Source organism: Penaeus chinensis, chromosome 21 (genome assembly GCF_019202785.1).
Source record: "Penaeus chinensis breed Huanghai No. 1 chromosome 21, ASM1920278v2, whole genome shotgun sequence".
In the NCBI taxonomy this organism is placed as follows: Eukaryota; Metazoa; Arthropoda; class Malacostraca; order Decapoda; family Penaeidae; genus Penaeus; species Penaeus chinensis.
In genome coordinates, this window is record NC_061839.1 from 18,588,052 (window position 1) to 18,605,551 (window position 17,500).

The 17,500-nt window shown below is 34.7% G+C and overlaps 1 protein-coding gene across 3 annotated transcripts in view; it reads left to right on the top strand.

Annotated features, from left to right (window-relative positions):
- Positions 1-17,500, top strand: part of LOC125036351 (xenotropic and polytropic retrovirus receptor 1 homolog) — a 55,875-nt gene that overhangs the window by 34,639 nt on the left and 3,736 nt on the right. For 2 of the 3 annotated variants that reach the window (XM_047628916.1, XM_047628917.1), the window contains exons 2-14: positions 31-160; positions 361-505; positions 837-1,087; positions 1,217-1,312; positions 1,506-1,671; positions 1,906-2,109; positions 2,392-2,555; positions 2,768-2,918; positions 3,124-3,324; positions 3,917-4,086; positions 4,309-4,442; positions 5,304-5,418; positions 5,577-7,849. In XM_047628916.1, coding sequence (XP_047484872.1) covers positions 83-160; positions 361-505; positions 837-1,087; positions 1,217-1,312; positions 1,506-1,671; positions 1,906-2,109; positions 2,392-2,555; positions 2,768-2,918; positions 3,124-3,324; positions 3,917-4,086; positions 4,309-4,442; positions 5,304-5,418; positions 5,577-5,807 — 2,106 coding nt within the window. In that variant the 5' untranslated portion in view covers positions 31-82 and the 3' untranslated portion in view covers positions 5,808-7,849. Of the gene's footprint in view, positions 1-30; positions 161-360; positions 506-836; positions 1,088-1,216; positions 1,313-1,505; positions 1,672-1,905; positions 2,110-2,391; positions 2,556-2,767; positions 2,919-3,123; positions 3,325-3,916; positions 4,087-4,308; positions 4,443-5,303; positions 5,419-5,576; positions 7,850-17,500 lie in introns of those variants that run through there. The other variant, XM_047628918.1, reaches the window with a different exon arrangement.

Genomic DNA, 17,500 nt, shown 5'->3' on the forward strand with positions numbered 1-17,500 from the left:
TATTATTTATAATTTTGTACTTTTTTTCAGACTGTGATCATCTAGTCACTTGTTGCCATCATATTAAACCCAACACAGCAAAATGAAGTTCGCAGAGCACTTAGCAGCACATATCACTCCAGAATGGAGAAAGCAATACATCAGTTACGAGGAGATGAAGGTAAAGATTATTGTTTATTTAGCAGAGAAAAAGACATTTGAATAATTCACATCTATTTCTTTGTGTATATTGAAAAACAAGCAAGTTACATGTATGATATAAAAAGGATTGATTAAAAACAAAAAGAATTAGTAGTCAATTATATTTTTTTCTTAAGTGAACTACAGTAATATGTGTGACATGCCAATATATTTTTGCAGGCCATGTTATATGCAGCAGTGGAACAGGCACCATCACCAGAGGTTACAGAGGCAGAAGTTATCACAAGATATTATGCAAGATTTGATGAACAATTTTTCAGAGTATGTGATAAGGAGCTTGCCAAAATCAATACCTTTTTCTCAGGTGGGTATTCTGCTTTTATACTGAAAATTGAAAGATCTTCACTATCAACTATATTGAATTAAGACTGTAATGCAGATAGTTTTGATTTATTTATGTGAAATGTTAATTAATAATTATCTGAACTTTGTAAGTTTTCTCTGTATATTCAAATGAGAATATTAGATGATGATACTAATGACAAAGTCTATGAATTTTGCATAGAGTTGAAAGTTCTAAATAAAATTGTAAAATATTCTAAGAATTGAAATTGTCATTTATCAAAGTAGATTTTTTTTTCTCCAATATCCTCTTGCAAGAATATATTGATGAAATATGATATTTCCCTGAACAGAAAAAATGGCAGAGGCTACCAGAAAATATACAACACTAAAGTCAGACCTCCAGGCCTCAAAAGAGCAACATGGAGATGGCCTCAGGAACCGTAAAGGTTTCACATTCCTTCCCAAGCTAAATGTCCCAGCAAGAAAGATGCAAGACCTGAAACTAGCCTTCTCCGAGTTCTACCTGAGTCTCATCCTCCTCCAGAACTACCAGAATTTAAATTTCACCGGCTTTAGGAAGATCTTGAAAAAACATGACAAGGTGAAAATCGTAATATAACACTCTCCTGTCTGTTGTTATGGTGGCTAATGGGAGAAGAACATTTTGATCATCATTCTTGCTTTCTTGTTTTGTCTCTGTATATCATCTATCTTCATTTTGTGTCTGCAGCTTATGGCCACAACTAATGGTGCCAAGTGGAGAGAAGACAATGTTGACTGCTCAACATTCAATACAAATAAAGATATTGATAAACTAATTCAGGAGGTAATGTGTCAAGGTTCAGTTGCTTCTATTATTTTGAGAACAAATTATATTAATTGATGAATATATATATATATGTTAATTAGTTGGGATTATTTTCCTGATTGATGAATAATAGACTTTATAAATACCTCAGACATCTCACACCATGCACAAAAAATGCCAGAAGCTGTGTTGTCATCAATATTGTTTCCAGGTTGAAGGAACCTTTACATCAGAGCTGGAACAGGGAGATCGTGGCAAGGCAATGAAAAGACTGCGAGTGCCTCCCTTAGGAGAAGCTCAGAGCCCATGGACAACCTTTAAAGTTGGGCTCTTCTTTGGAGCTTTCATTGTACTTGTTGTGTCCGTCATTCTTTCAGGTGAGATTTATAAAATTCTGTAACTTACGGTGTTTTCTATCATATCTATCTTTCAGTATCCCAAACAGATTGTGTGAATCCATGTTTTTAATTTTTTTTCTTGTTTTTATATGAATACTGATCTCATGTCATCTAATGCAATGTAAATTTGACACTGATTTTTTAAAACTGAGAGTTTAGAGGAATTTTTGAAGAAATTATTTTTACCATGAATTGTTTCATTTTCTTTGGCAGCAATCTTCCACTCGGACAACCGCAACACCGAAGTTGTTCTGCGGTTATTCAGAGCACCATTAATGATCATCCTGTTCCTTTTCCTTATCGGTATTAACATTTATGGATGGCGGTCATCAGGTGTCAACCATGTCCTCATTTTTGAAATTGACCCAAGAAATCATTTGACAGAACAGCACCTTATGGAGATTGCTGCAATATTTGGTAAATTTAGTTTGTTTTATGTTTTCTGTGGTTGCAGGTGTCATCATGTATATTTTTCTCTACATGTATATGGAAAAGCCTAGAGTATTTGTTTTTTAGTAGAAATATTTGTTTCCAGAATTTTAAATATTAAATTCATAATTGTTATATTTGACTTATATAAATGTAATCATTATAAGATGTTATTTACAAGTCTGCTTTCAGAACTGCAGTGTTATTCTTGCAATCATCATATTATACTCTACATGTGGTTTACTAAAATGTTTTTCTTCTTATCCTCAGGTGTGATCTGGGCTCTAAGTGTACTAGGATTTCTATATGCCCATGCTCTGTCCATCCCCCCATACACTGTTCCATTAGCACTACTGTGTTTCATGGTTCTCTTTCTTCTCAACCCATCACGCACTTTCCATCATGAAGCACGCTTTTGGCTTCTTAAGAAGCTGGTAAGTTTGTGAGGCTTGGTTCACTACACTTTATCCGACATTTGTAGTGTATTTAAATTTTTATATTGCTGAGGACATACTAAAGACAGTATTCATTTGTACCTTTGAGATTGTCATTATTCATATACTGATTGTAAAGTAGTCCATGGGATAAATTCAATGGGTAACAGGCTGTCACAGTTCATTTTATAATCTTTTGTTGTATTTCACAGGGACGTGTTGTTTGTGCACCATTTTGCTTTGTGCAGTTTGCTGATTTCTGGCTGGGAGATCAGTTGAATACTCTTGTTCAGGTTCTTAAAGATTTTGAGTATAGCCTCTGTTTTTATATGCAAGGAATTGATTGGTATGGTACTAATCAAGGTAAGTAAACTTGTCAAGTTGTATTTCATTCTTTTTTTTTCTCTCTTTTAATTTTGGATAATAAAACATGTAAATTTAAACTGAGGATATAAGAGCAGTAAAAACATATTATCTGGAAAAGAAAAATATGACACCCCCAACATTATTTTATTTTTAGAATGTCCTGTAAACCCATAGATTTATATTTTCTTGGATTTTCTTACAGATGTAGGGGATAAAGTTTGTATAGACAAGACAACAGTGGTGCGCAGTATTGTGGCATGCCTGCCTGCATGGTGGCGTTTTGCCCAGTGTCTCCGTCGTTATCGCGACACTCGAGAAATGTTCCCTCATCTAGTCAATGCTTTCAAATATTCAACAACTTTCTTTGTGGTAACATTTACATCCCTGACAAAGCTATACAAAGGTTTGTATGTGTATTGGTATCAAGCTTTCTTGTTATTAACATGGAATTGACACATATTATATATATTCATATATATGTGTGTGTGTGTGTGTGTGTGTGTGTGTGTGTGTGTGTGTGTGTGTGTGTGTGTGTGTGTGTGTGTGTGTGTGTGTGTGTGTTTAAATATTTATATATATTTATATATATTTATATATATTTATATATATTTATATATTTTTATTTTTATTTATGTATATATATGTATATATATGTATATATAGATATATATATATATATATATATATATATATATATATATATATATATATATATATATATGTTTACATGTATGTACATATATGTATATATACTTGTTATATATACTTATAATATATTCATTTATTTTGTGTGTGTGTGTGTGTGTGTGTGTGTGTGTGTGTGTGTGTGTGTGTGTGTGTGTGTGTGTGTGTGTGTGTGTGTGTGTGTGTGTGTGTGTGTATTCAAAATGCATGTTAGGTATTCTATGTATACAATTTTTCACTTGCCATAGAAACAAATATAAGAGTTATTGATTATGAAGTATTAATTGACCATTTCCCTATGATTAATGCAGATCAGTATACAGACAGCATCAACAACCCATTCTTCTACATGCTGGTTGGTTCAATGGTGTTCAGCTCATGTTTTGTCTTCTGGTGGGACATGGTGATGGATTGGGGTCTCTTTGACAAGAGTGCTGGAGAGTACAAATTCCTCCGTGAGGAACTGGTTTATTCATCGCCAGTAAGTTCACATTTTCCTGAATTCTGAGACTTTCTAAAATGTTTTAACCCTATTGGAAATTTGTGAAATATGTATCAAGGGGAAATGTTCATGCTTTTTATTGGCTATATTTAGATTAGAATAAGCAATAAATGTTGTAAAATGAATTATCATAATTTTAGGATGTATTTTAAAAGGTGGTTAAACTCGGAATAAGACTAACTATGATTATTTTATTTTCAGTATTATTATTACTTTGGCATCGTAGAGGACTTCATTTTGAGGTTCAGCTGGACATTTTCACTGACCTTAACAGAGCTGCAAATTACCAAGAGTGAATACATCATCTCTGTTCTGGCACCTCTTGAAGTGTTCAGGTAAAGATTCTTAGACAGGATATGTTTTTTGTCTTTCTTGTTTTCCCCTATTTTTCAAGACTTGAAAGAATGTATAATATGTACTACTTTGGTTCGAAAGAATGTATGTCTTTTAGGTTTTGTTATGGTTTTCAAGGAGTTGTTGAGTAAAATTTGTAGGATATTTTGGTAGTTATATCAAGGTAGAAGATATGCCGTGGAGAAATGAGAACTTTAGGCTCTCCTCATTTTAGTATGTAAAGAATTTTGAAAATGTCAACTTAACATTGATTAACATTTTGGTGGATTGTAAACAGTTTTTAACCTATACACCTTTATACTTTTAGTTTTTGTTGCCCTTCTCCTGAAAATACTTTTATATTTGTACTTTTATGAACAAAACAAGATTTTCAGTGTGTTTCTTCATGGTTAACCCACACCTCTTCAATCACTCCTTAAAGCTTAGGGAAGGAGGTTTTATCATTAGACAACTTGTATTTTGTTACATTTTATAGGATTCCATTAGAGTCAAGTCTGGCATATTGCTGTAGTGGTTTTGAGTAATTCATACAATTGTTGTCTCTCCTTCATTTGTTTGGCTGTATGGTAGGGACAAGCCACAGATCTCAGTGTATTTACAGGTGGTATTGGTAACTTTGACTGTGAGTGAATTTTAGGTGCCATTTGAAAGACGTTTCAAAGTGCGTTGCTTCTATTGTATTTTAAGTGATAAGTATGCCTTTATTATGTGATGAAAATTACTTGAACTCTTGTGTTGATTATACAACATAAAAAAATCAGTTGTTTTTCTGTGCTCATGTATAACCTATGAGCTGCAAATTCATAGATGAAAATCTGATTCATAAACTTGTTTTTTGACAGGAGATTTATCTGGAACTTTTTCCGTCTGGAGAACGAGCACATCAACAACTGTGGTAAATTCCGAGCCGTTCGAGACATTTCCGTTATACCCATGGATGCATCAGATCAAGCACAAGTAAGTTGGTAAAAGTTGCCAGAAGTGCTGGAAATTAGCTTGTGAATTACCTAGTATATAATTATAAGCATAAAGAATTTTTTTTATGAAGGTTGCATTGACATAAATAAAACTATAACAAGAAACAGTTGAGTAAACTAACAATTCCTTTTAAACAGATTGTTAAAATGATGGACGAAGTAGAGGGAGTTGTCAACCGAAAGAAAAAGAAGGCTGGCAGTAAACCACGTAAGGCTAATGATACTCGGCCTTTGCTTAGTGAAGGAAGTGGTGGTGTTGGTGAGAGTGTTGACGAAGAGGCAAATTACCTTACCGTCACCTCAGTAGAGCTTCGCAACTGGTTCCGGGGCATAACAGGACTTCGCAACACACATACCACTAACTCTTAAAAAATGCAGAAATTTATTCTGGTGAAGGGAATAAATCAATAACAGCATGAATGTTATATCTGTATTGGGATGTAGTATTTTAGGCTCTGTTGGAATTATGGTGACACTAACTCCTTTATTGGGACAAGTGTGTATTGAACTTATAGTAATATACCAGCCTCATGAGTGCACATTTCTGGTCACATAATCACAATTTTTTTTTTTTTAATCTCACTTACCCTCTCTTTCTTTTCCATTTTATAACTCTTTGAGTTATGTTAAACCCACATGAACAGTTATATCCTTGAAGGCATTGAAAGTCCTCACAATAGGAGAAGGTTCAGCTTCATGAATTACTGTGTATGAAAGGTTATTACTCTCTTATACTCAGTACTGTGAACACTTAGTCATTGCATGCTTTTCTTTCAGTGGTGTAATTTTGTAGACTAGATTTTTTGTCATATATGTATACTGTCATGATATGCAACTGATTATATGTATTTTTTAAGAAAGTTGAATTCATAAGCATAAAAATTCTGAAAGGCAGTGTAATCAAATGCAGCAGAATTTTAGGCACTTTACATTTGAGGGCAAGGTGCAATGTGATTGTTTGTCCATAACTTTATGTGGATATATATATAAGGCAGTTTGGTTCAGGAAGTGCAATTTGTGTTTTGTGTTAAGAGAAAAACTTTCATTTTATATTTTTGGGTAAATTAAACAAAACAATGGGGAATATTGGGAATATGTATTTATAATGTATATAATAAATTAATATTTTATCTAGTGCTAGAGATTATATTAATTTGATTTTGTAGGTTAAGAATAAATTTTATAGTTTTTCTCAATATATATATTTTTCCAATATCAAAATTGCTTTTCCATTGCAAATTACTAATGAACTTTAAATTCAGATTTGAATTAGATGTGACCCAGACATTACCATAATGTCCACTTGAATGTGTGACGACAGTACCTTTTTCATAACTTGTGTTTGAGATGTTACACTGAAAAGTATTTCAGTTTATTGTTGATTACTAACATTTTATTTCAGAGTTTAAACAGTTTTATTTTCCCATATGCTCTAGTAAGAAAGACCACAAAGCATAAATACTGAAATTATTATTAAGTCATGACATGTTTTAATCAGAAGTTAGTGAATTGCAAGTTTGTGGACTTATTTAGGTTATGAATTTTATTTACATCTGAATTGACCTATCTACATTTCAAACCAATGGTACTGTTCGTAAGCAGTACAAGAACTGTAAATACATCAGAAATTTCCTTTTACCTTTGGAGTTTATGAAATATATGCCAAAGAAACTAAAGTACATCTTCCAGTTATAGAGTCTGTGCATTGTAGTTATTTGGAAGTATTCAATGCTTACTTGAGAGCCTGAAAGCCACTTTATGTCACTGTCTTTACTTCTTCACTTTGCATTCCATTGGTATATCAACACTTGATGTTCAAACTCCTTCCTGAATTTTCTTGTAACTATGTCTATCAGAAACCAGTACATATACCTGCCACATTAATATACTCTCTTTTAAGTTTCTGATGTAAGTGTTCAACTGGGAAATTCAGGGTACTGACTATCATTTAACTTCTAGGCTGACATGTAGGGTAGCTATAGAACATGCAGTCTCAGAAAAGGAAATAACCTACAACCATCAAGTTTTTTTTTATTTTAATCAGTCAAATACTCAATACTTATGCAGACATATATATTAATTATTTTTAAAACTCTTATACGGTATTCTCAATGCTTTACACCAGTTTGTTACCAAGAGACATGGTAGATTGGAGTATACTAGAGTTAGATGGAGTATAGGAATTCTAGTAGAGACTGAAAATGTGTTGACCTAGTGATTGACATAAGAACAAAAATATAGTAATAAAGATTTGACATGAAATGCACTGGTATGTAGCTGTTGTTTGTATTGTCACTTGATGAGATTGATGTTGATTACTGCTGTTTACGATGTGACCGAAGTGATATTACAAAAAAGAGAAGGACAAAATTAGAGATATTTTTCATTTTGTATAAAGTACTGGAAAATAAGGTGTTCTTTGCATTCTCCTTCATATTTTCTAAGTCATATACCAGAACTGAAATAATGATGTTGGCTTAAATGCTTGAAGTTTAATGTTTATAATTTAAAATTTCATATAATTTAAATCAGTATATGAATATGAAAGTTATTAATGTTTTCATTGTAAAAACAGATTAAGGGAAAGTTCATATATATGATATTATATGTTACATATTTTGTTGTCACCTGTTTTTTTGTTTTTTTTCTTTTCTTTTCTTTTTTTTTTTTTTTCTTTTTTGTTTTCTTTTCTTTTATCATTATCATTATCATCATCAGTACTATGAGTTATCATTATCATTAGTAGTAGTTTTGTTATTATTGTTATTATTTTGGTCATCATCGCCATCTTCATCATCATCATTATCATCTTCATCTTCATCTTCATCTCCATCTTCATCTTCATCTTCATCATCTTCATCTTCATCTTCATCTTCTTCATCTCTATCTCTATCTCTATCTGCATCTGCATCATCTTCATCTTCATCTTCATCTTCATCATCTTCATCTTCATCATCTTCATCTTCATATTCATAATTATTCCCCCACAAAAGATTTTTCATAGGTTAAAGAAAAAAAAAACACATGGGAATACATTAAGGTAAGTGTCCACAAAACTGCAAGTTGGTAAACAGTTTTGTTAATCAGTTAAAATATATAGCTGACTGACAGACAGTGAACTGACTGACAGACAGTGAAACAACTCAAAATTAATAAGTAAAAACATTTATTCACAGAGGATTTGTTGCTTTGTGCATAGATTGGCCAGTACTTGTGGAATATTCATTTGGCCAATATATTGTTAGCCAACTGAAGATTGTACATGTGCCTATCAGTACTGTTTAAAACTAAGAATATTTGCCATTATCAAAAGCACAACTTCCTTCCTTCATTTTACAAATCTAGCACTTTGCCTCAGTGGCAGTAATTTTAAATATAGTTGTGGGCTAAAGTGTGCAGCACCACCATTACTATTTGGACAGATATTGATACTGCAGGTTTTGAAACTGTTTTGCCACTGATAGCAGAAATGTTTTTCAAGTGATAATGGTAAGTAAGACTTTTCAGTTTGTAAATTAAAGATCAAAAGACAGTTTTCAAGTATTGAAGTTTTATACTGGAGTATAATGTGGTGTAGGGAAGTGTAATGTAGTGAAGTGTAGATAATGTTTTTTCCTGGTGATGGCACCAAAAGTGGCATGAATATCATAGGCATACTTTTCATATATAATGGTATGAACTATCTATTATTCTGTTTTAATATTTTTTTAAAAGTTTACCTTATCAGAAAAGATTACTTCATCTTGATGCAAACAAATATGGCATTTGCTGTTCTCTGACTCCTTGACTGTGACTGGTTCCAGCAATGACATTGCTATAATTATGTATTATGTTTAAATTTCTGGTAGTGTCACCTCCCAGGTTGCATTATTTTTCCTATTGAACTTTGAAGAAGAATGTTTCCCTCCAACTTTAATATATGGAAGGTGAATGGGTCATATGTTATACCTCACAAAAAAAGGAATTTAGTTCATTTAATAAAAAATAGTGTATGACATTGCTGCTAATGTACTTAAAATAAAGGGTAACACTGTTGATGGCATTATTTTCAACAAGCACTAATAAAACCGCTTCCTATAAATTTTCATATTCTATTCATATTTTATATGCGTTTTATTATTATTATTATTATTATTATTATTATTATATTTATTTCTTGTCATTTGCACCCTTTCGAATGTATTTTACTCTCACCAAGGCGCATTTCAGCAATAAGAATGAACTGTTGTGCAGTCAGGTAATAAAATGTCAAATGTTAAGTAATAACCTAAACTGATCTGGCACAGTAAGAGCTCTTCATTTTGGAAAAGCCTTTGTTTTATTACAATATTTTTTTTATTCACCATTGTAATTGGAAGAGATAGACAACAAAAATAAACACAGCTTACTGACAGATACACTATAACTGTTCAGATATCACAGACCTTTATTATAGACATTGTTTCTGCAGTTGCTATAATAATAATTATTATTATTATTATTATTATTATTATTATTGTTATTATTAGTATTTTTTAAATATTATTACTGTTATTATTTTTGTTGTTGCTGCTGTTCTTGATATTATTATTATTATTATTATTTTTATTATTATTATTATTATTATTATTATTATTATTATTATTATTATTATTATTATTATTATTACTATTACTATTATTATTACTAATATTATAACTATTATTATAACTATTACTATTACTATTACTATTACTATTTTTATTACTATTATTATTATTATTATTATTATTATTATCATCATCATTGTTGTTATTATTATTATTATTATTATTATTATTATTATTATTATTATTATTATTATTATTATTATCATTATTATTATTATTATTGATATTATCATCATCATCATCATCATCATCATCATCATCATCATCATCATTGTCATCATCATTAATATCATGGTCATCATTTTTCTTTGTGCTTTTTCTACCATGTATTGTTATTTTTTTCTTCTGTTTTCCTATTTATTATATATTGCATACAGATAATGTTATTGTTAAAATTATTGCTATAAAAGATTTTAAAGAAATAATAATGACAATAACAATACAATAGTGTGTAACAATAAGGTTCACAATTTTATTGTCATCATCATCATGGTCATCATCAGTTTGTTATTATCACTACCACTACCTCCATTTCTGCTGCTGTCACCACCAACAACACCAACAGCAGCACCATCACCACCATCACCTACACCTCCATTATCACCACCACTACCACCACCATCATCATCATCACCACCGCCACCACCACCACCACCAACATTCCACCACCAACATCTACACCACCACCTACACCTACACGACCCCAACACCTACACCACCACCACCTACACCAAAACCACCACCTACACCACCACCATCTACACCACAACCACCACCTACACCACCACCATCTACACCACCACCACCATCATCATCACCACCAACATCTACACCACCACCTACACCAACACCACCATTATCACCACCACTACCACCATTATCATCATCATCATCATCACCACCACCACCACCTACACCACCCCAACACCTATACCACCACCACCACCTACACCACCCCAACACCTACACCACCACCTACACCAACACCATCACCACCAACACAACACCTACACCACCACCACCTACACCAACACCATCATCACCACCACCACCCCAACACCTACACCACCACCACCACTTACACCAACACCATCATCATCACCACCACCACCCCAACACCTACACCACCACCTACACCACCACCTACACCACCACCACCACCCCAACACCTACACCACCACCACCTACACCAACACCACCACCACCACCTACACCACCACCTACACCAACACCTACACTAACACCTACACCATCACCACCACCACCTACACCATCCCCACCATCACCACCACCTACACCCCCACCATCACCACCACCTACACCCCCACCATCACCACCACCACCATCTACACCACCACCACCACCCACACCACCACCACCTACACCACCACCACCCCAACACCTACACCACCACCTACACTACCACCACCACCTACACCACCACCATCACCACCACCACCATCACCACCACCACCATCTACACCACCACCACCTACACCACCACCTACACCACCACCACCTACACCACCACCACCTACACCACCACCACCACCTACACCACCACCACTATCTACACCACCCCCACCTACACCACCTTCACCACCACCACCCCAACCTACACCACCATCACCTACACCTACACCACCATCATCACCACCACCATCACCACCATCTACACCACCACCTACACCACCCCAAAACCTACACCACCATCACCACCACCACCTACACCACCTAAACCACCCCAAAACCTACACCACCACCACCATCATCACCATCACCATCATCACCACCACCATCACCACCACCACCACCACCATCACCATCATCACCACCACCACCAACCACACCACCACCACCTACACCACCACCCACACCACCATCACCTACACCTACACTACCACCACCACCCACACCATCACCACCTACACCACCCCCACCTACACCTACACTACCACCACCACCCACACCATCACCACCTACACCACCCCCACCTACACCACCACCACCACCACCACTACCTACACCACCACCACCCACACCACCATCACCTACACCTACACCACCACCACCTACACCAAAACCACCACCTACATCAACACCATTTACACTACACCATCACCACCAGTCATAACCACCACCTACTGCAACACCATCAGCAATTATTAGTACTATTGTTATCATTGTTTTTGATATAGTAGTAGTATTGGAAATGTGCTCTGAAGAGTATTGTATAATTAATTTAGTATTTATATAAAAATAAGAAGTTTAAAAATATAGATTAAAACATAAGTTTGTAAATTTAAGTAAATTAAAAAGCTTTGAAATTTCTCGTCCGAGGGTCGCGTTCAAGAATTTTCTTATCACTAATAAAACAAATCGTTTTTAAAAAATAAAATAAAAATTTTCTTGTAAAATGTAATTTTCAAAGATGCCAACAGGGTGATGAGCACATTTCATAATTTTGGTTATCTTTTCAATTAAATATTTCTTTCTGTGGTTGAGTTAATGTTTATCTTTCTTCTTCAGTGAAGCTATCTTTGCATAATGCTAAATAATCGGTTAATGTCTAAAGCCGGATAAAACTAAAACGAATTTGAAATTTATATATGAAATGACAAAAATAGTTCTTAGACTTTAGTTTCAAACAGATTAGTCTAGTTTCACTTTTGTTCGTGTCACAGAAGCACTTCAAAAGTGTTGCTAAGGTAAAATAATTTATTACCAAAAGTTCACACCTAAGATGCCGTCATTTATAACAAGGGCCTATCATTTTCCCCAACTCATCGTGGATACTAGAATGACATCACCACAAGACACTTTAAAGATACTATAAACAAAATGGCATCACCAGGAAGATCTTAATAACGAGGGGCTGATATTAACCCTTGAGGCATCAACAAAGGTCCGACATTACACCGAAGACTTGTTCCTAAGGTGTAGGAAAAGCTGTCCTAAAATCGGCCACGGAGACCCAACTGACCTTCACGTGGCCCATTATCCTAGCAGTTCAGATGTTGCCATTAGTTATTAAAAACTTGAGGGATTTAGGTATGTTTAGAACGTTCGTCTGATCATAACCCATTGCACGGAGACAAAAAGGTAAGAAAAAAAAGATGCATTGGATAAATATAATCAGTCTTTGTAATGACTCAAAATATTAATTAATGTAAGGCTAATATTTCGTTTGGCTGTTTATGTTTCACTTTAGACCATAAAGTTGTAGATAGGAAAACAAAAAACAAAACCAAATTTTAAAAAAAGGTAAATGTTAGGGCTGATGATATTTTTACGATTATGCATTTTCAATGAAAATAATCGTTACCGGTAATGACATTAATGATAATGATCAAAGTAATTATATTGATAATGCATATATATATATAGACACACACTCTCACTCTCTCTCTCTCTCTCTCTCTCTCTCTCTCTCTCTCTCTCTCTCTCTCTCTCTCTCTCTCTCTCTCTCTCTCTCTCTCTCTCTCTCTCTCTCTCTCTCTCTCTCTCTCTCTCTCTCTCTCTCTCACACACACACACACACTCTGTAATGTTAGGAACGCACAAATTACCTCCCACACTGATAACCAAGTAAGGAGGCAGTTGCCAGGGAAAATATATTTCTTGGAGTTAGAACAGTGCAAGAATATATTTGTGGTTGTTTTTTGTTTTTGACGTCATCTTTCGTTATGGAAAATGTGCATATATTTACTAAGAAAACTTTAAATAGTCAGGTCAAGGCAAAAAGGGTAAAAATTCAAGTAAAATACTGTATTTGGAACGCGGTTAGCTGTGGCAGTGACTGTGTGATAAAAATGCATTCTCGGAGACAAATCTATTTGAAAGTTATGCAGTAAGACACTTAACCCAAAATTAATTGCTGTAAGTCTTTGTATGCGGTCGATGTAGCCTATGTAATTATTATTTCCAATTAATATTAATGATTTGAACCCGTAACATCTTGCTTAGTCATGCTACAGTAAAACATTAAAACAAAATAATAATAATAATAATAATAATAATAATAATGCCAATTTGGTGGTCGGCATCCAGGGAAACTTCTTGCCAAGCTGAAGAGAAAATAATACGGTAAATATTCAAAATGCAGCAGACCTCAAGGCTGTGGTTAATGCCACAACAATGCAGAAATAAACAAAAGAAACGCATCGAAAGTACCAGCATGTTGCAAGGTGACACTACTCAAGGAAACTTAACGTAGACAAGACTTTAACATTAAGGCAAATGTGTTTGTATGCGATTTGCTTAGTACCTACACTTTCACCAAGTTACCCGAGGCAATCAAGTCCTAAACTTGCCAGTGCGCCCCTTTGTTTGCTTATTTTAGCTTTTTATCTTGTAAGTTAAGTTAGTATTTCTTCCTTCTTAGTTTTAATAAATAAATTACCATCAATTTGATTATTGTTAACCACTATTGCCTGTTAGTTAAACCGTCACTTCAGCATTGTTAACAGTCGCCATTAGAATAACGAATAACGTATAGCGTTCCTAATAGTCCGCTAAAAAAAGAGAAGGGAAAAAAAAACTTGAAAAAAATCCATGGTGTTCCAGCGATCACGTGTCCGCTCAACGTGCTGGCCCGGCACAGGCAGAGAGCTACGGACATACATGCATGTTTTTACAGAGGTCTTGTTTTTTTTTTTTTTTTTTTTTTTTTTTTTTTTTTTTCTTTTTTTGCTGGTTTAGTGGTTGTCGAGTTATTTGTTTGTTTCGTTTTTCACAATGCATTTGTTATTGATGGTGTTTATTTGTCTGCTTACTTACCGACAGTGTATTGTAGGAGAAGCATTATTTTATATTGAACGTCTAAACAACATCACGTGTTCTCATGTACAGTCCACTTCATTAACTGATAACGCAGGAAAATGCATGTCATTCAGTCTATCCATCTCTCGCTCCCTTTTTTTTTTTTTTTTTTTTTTTTTTTTTTTTTTTTTTTTTTTTTTTTTTTTTTTGGAAAAAGTCGTCTTCCATACGCTTCCCTAAACAGAACATTATCCTCAAGGTTCCTCATTCGTCTAACCTGAGAGAGTGATGATGATTTTGTTAAAATAAATAATAACTGCAGGGTATTGATAATATAACTACATGTAGACCATTAACCATGTAGTGCAAGTTACTTTGATATTTAAACATCTATATGTACCTTGATGTAGTTTACAAACAAGATAACTACCAACACGAATTGCCCTGGGCTCACTGGAACGCCATAAAGGTCAAACTACCCCGGCGAAGCTGTATAGTAATTATGACTACCCATTATTAGCAAGCGGTTGTACTCCTCAGGAAAATTAATCTAAAACTTGAGAAGAATTATGCTACATTGGGTTTATATCTGCAGGAAGTTCTCAGGAATGAAAAAATCTGAGGACAGTAAATAATGCGAACTAGATGTATACGCTGGTTTTTTTTTTTTTTTTTTGGGGGGGGGGGGCAAGCCATTTTTTTTTTTTTTCTTGCCCAGCGGACCCGTCGATAATTGCCCGAGGAAAAGCATCAAATTTAAAAATTTCCCACCGAAAATAATTCCTAGCGTATTCCGTTTTATTCTTATTATCCCCGCCGAAAGAAAAAATCGTAATTTTCCTGTGCATGGATTCAAACCACACTAATACCAAGCTGTTGGGGGAGGATCCAATGACCATTTCCTTTCCGATGACCCAACCAGACTGAAATCAGTCTGATCTATCCAACTGGAGCCATATGGTTAAAGTAAGTACCAGAAACACGTTTAAGAGAAAAAAAATTCCCGCCTACATTTTATTCGGCACTCAGAAGAGAAAATAATAATGACACTTATTTGAACCAGTTTCATACATGACATATCCGGCAGTTCTGCCCGATATGCAAGAAAAAAGTCGTGTTACCTTACTTACCCAAGTCATGCTACTCAGTGGGAAACGTGTTTAGTTACTATGGGCACAAAGGAAGTTTTCCCTTGTTACTTCATGTGTACATTTATGATAAAGAATAATCATTTTGAAGAAATCAACAGAATAAATGGAAAGTTAACAAAAAGAGGGAGAATGGCAACAGACCTCGAATTGAGAAATAAAAAAATTACGAATGCGAACACTTTTTGTTATTTACTTTACATTAAATTGGTTACTAAAATTGCGAAGTTATTCACTACAGCTATAGAATCTCCTTAGCTGACAAGATGCGTGCAGGGTTTTAAAATATTTTAACTTTAATATTACTAATAAATCATTGTGATTATTAATTTGTTTAGAAATAGAACACTTCATACGCATGGCAAAAACAAAAACAAAAAGAAGCAAGGAGAATTCAAACTTAAAGGCACAGAAGTAATGAGGGTGTCCATGTGTATTGATAAAATGTGATGCAGCCTCGGAACGGATGAGGATTTGGTTCTTTGCGTGTAGAGATATATCGCCCAGGAGTGTTATTATTATTTTGTTTCAGCGCATGCGGTAGGCATCTATTCATTAATGATTAAGGGACCGATCACGCGAGAAGGGGTCCGTTCTACTACACTGTTTAAGAAGTGTATTCTAGAGACTGAGATTAGGTAGCTGAAAATTTTGTTTTTGCGGTAGTAAAAAAAAAAAAACGAGCGAAATGCACTCACCACACACACACACACACACACACACACACACACACACACACACACACACACACACACACACACACACACACAGAGAGAGAGAGAGAGAGAGAGAGAGAGAGAGAGAGAGAGATTGTAACAATGCTGGGGTGAATCCCACTTGCTGCAGCCAGTTGTAGTTATGTGGTGAGGACGTGTCCCCACTGTGATGGTACTGCTGCTTGGATTCCTGAGTGTTGTATTAAAGTAGCTGGAGTACAGAGGACAAGCAAGGCAGAAGCGCCCAGGGAGGAGTGAGGTGTCTTGTCATGCCCGCGAGGGCGAGCGGTCTGTGTCGACTGCTCAAAAATTTATATGAACAAACTTCGTTTTGAAACATTTCATAATGGAAAGCATGAAATAATTTTAATGAACTCAAAGTCAAATACATATGGCTACATGATAGTTTCGTGGTGAAAAAATAAAGGGTATCTTATATACAGTTATATGTGAGAAGAGAGTTAAGGTGTTTACAAGACTAAAAAGCTTCATGAAAAAGACACAGAATTGCTAAGTATTCAGAAAACATAAAGACATATGAATATCAATAATAATAGTGATAACATACTTAGTGATTCAAAAACAGCATTTTCTAACTAACATTTTGAGTATAAACAAAGTCATCAAAATAACTACATTGGAACTTGTTGCGAGCAATAAGGGTTGAATGAGTGTGTTCTAGGGTCACTTCATCAATGTCACGGTTGTAGACCTGTTGGAGTCGGCTGAGGGCAGTGGAGTTAAGATAAGATAAGAAACATATGGCTTTTCTGGTATGTGAGGCGAGAGAGATCACGAGAACAGGTCAC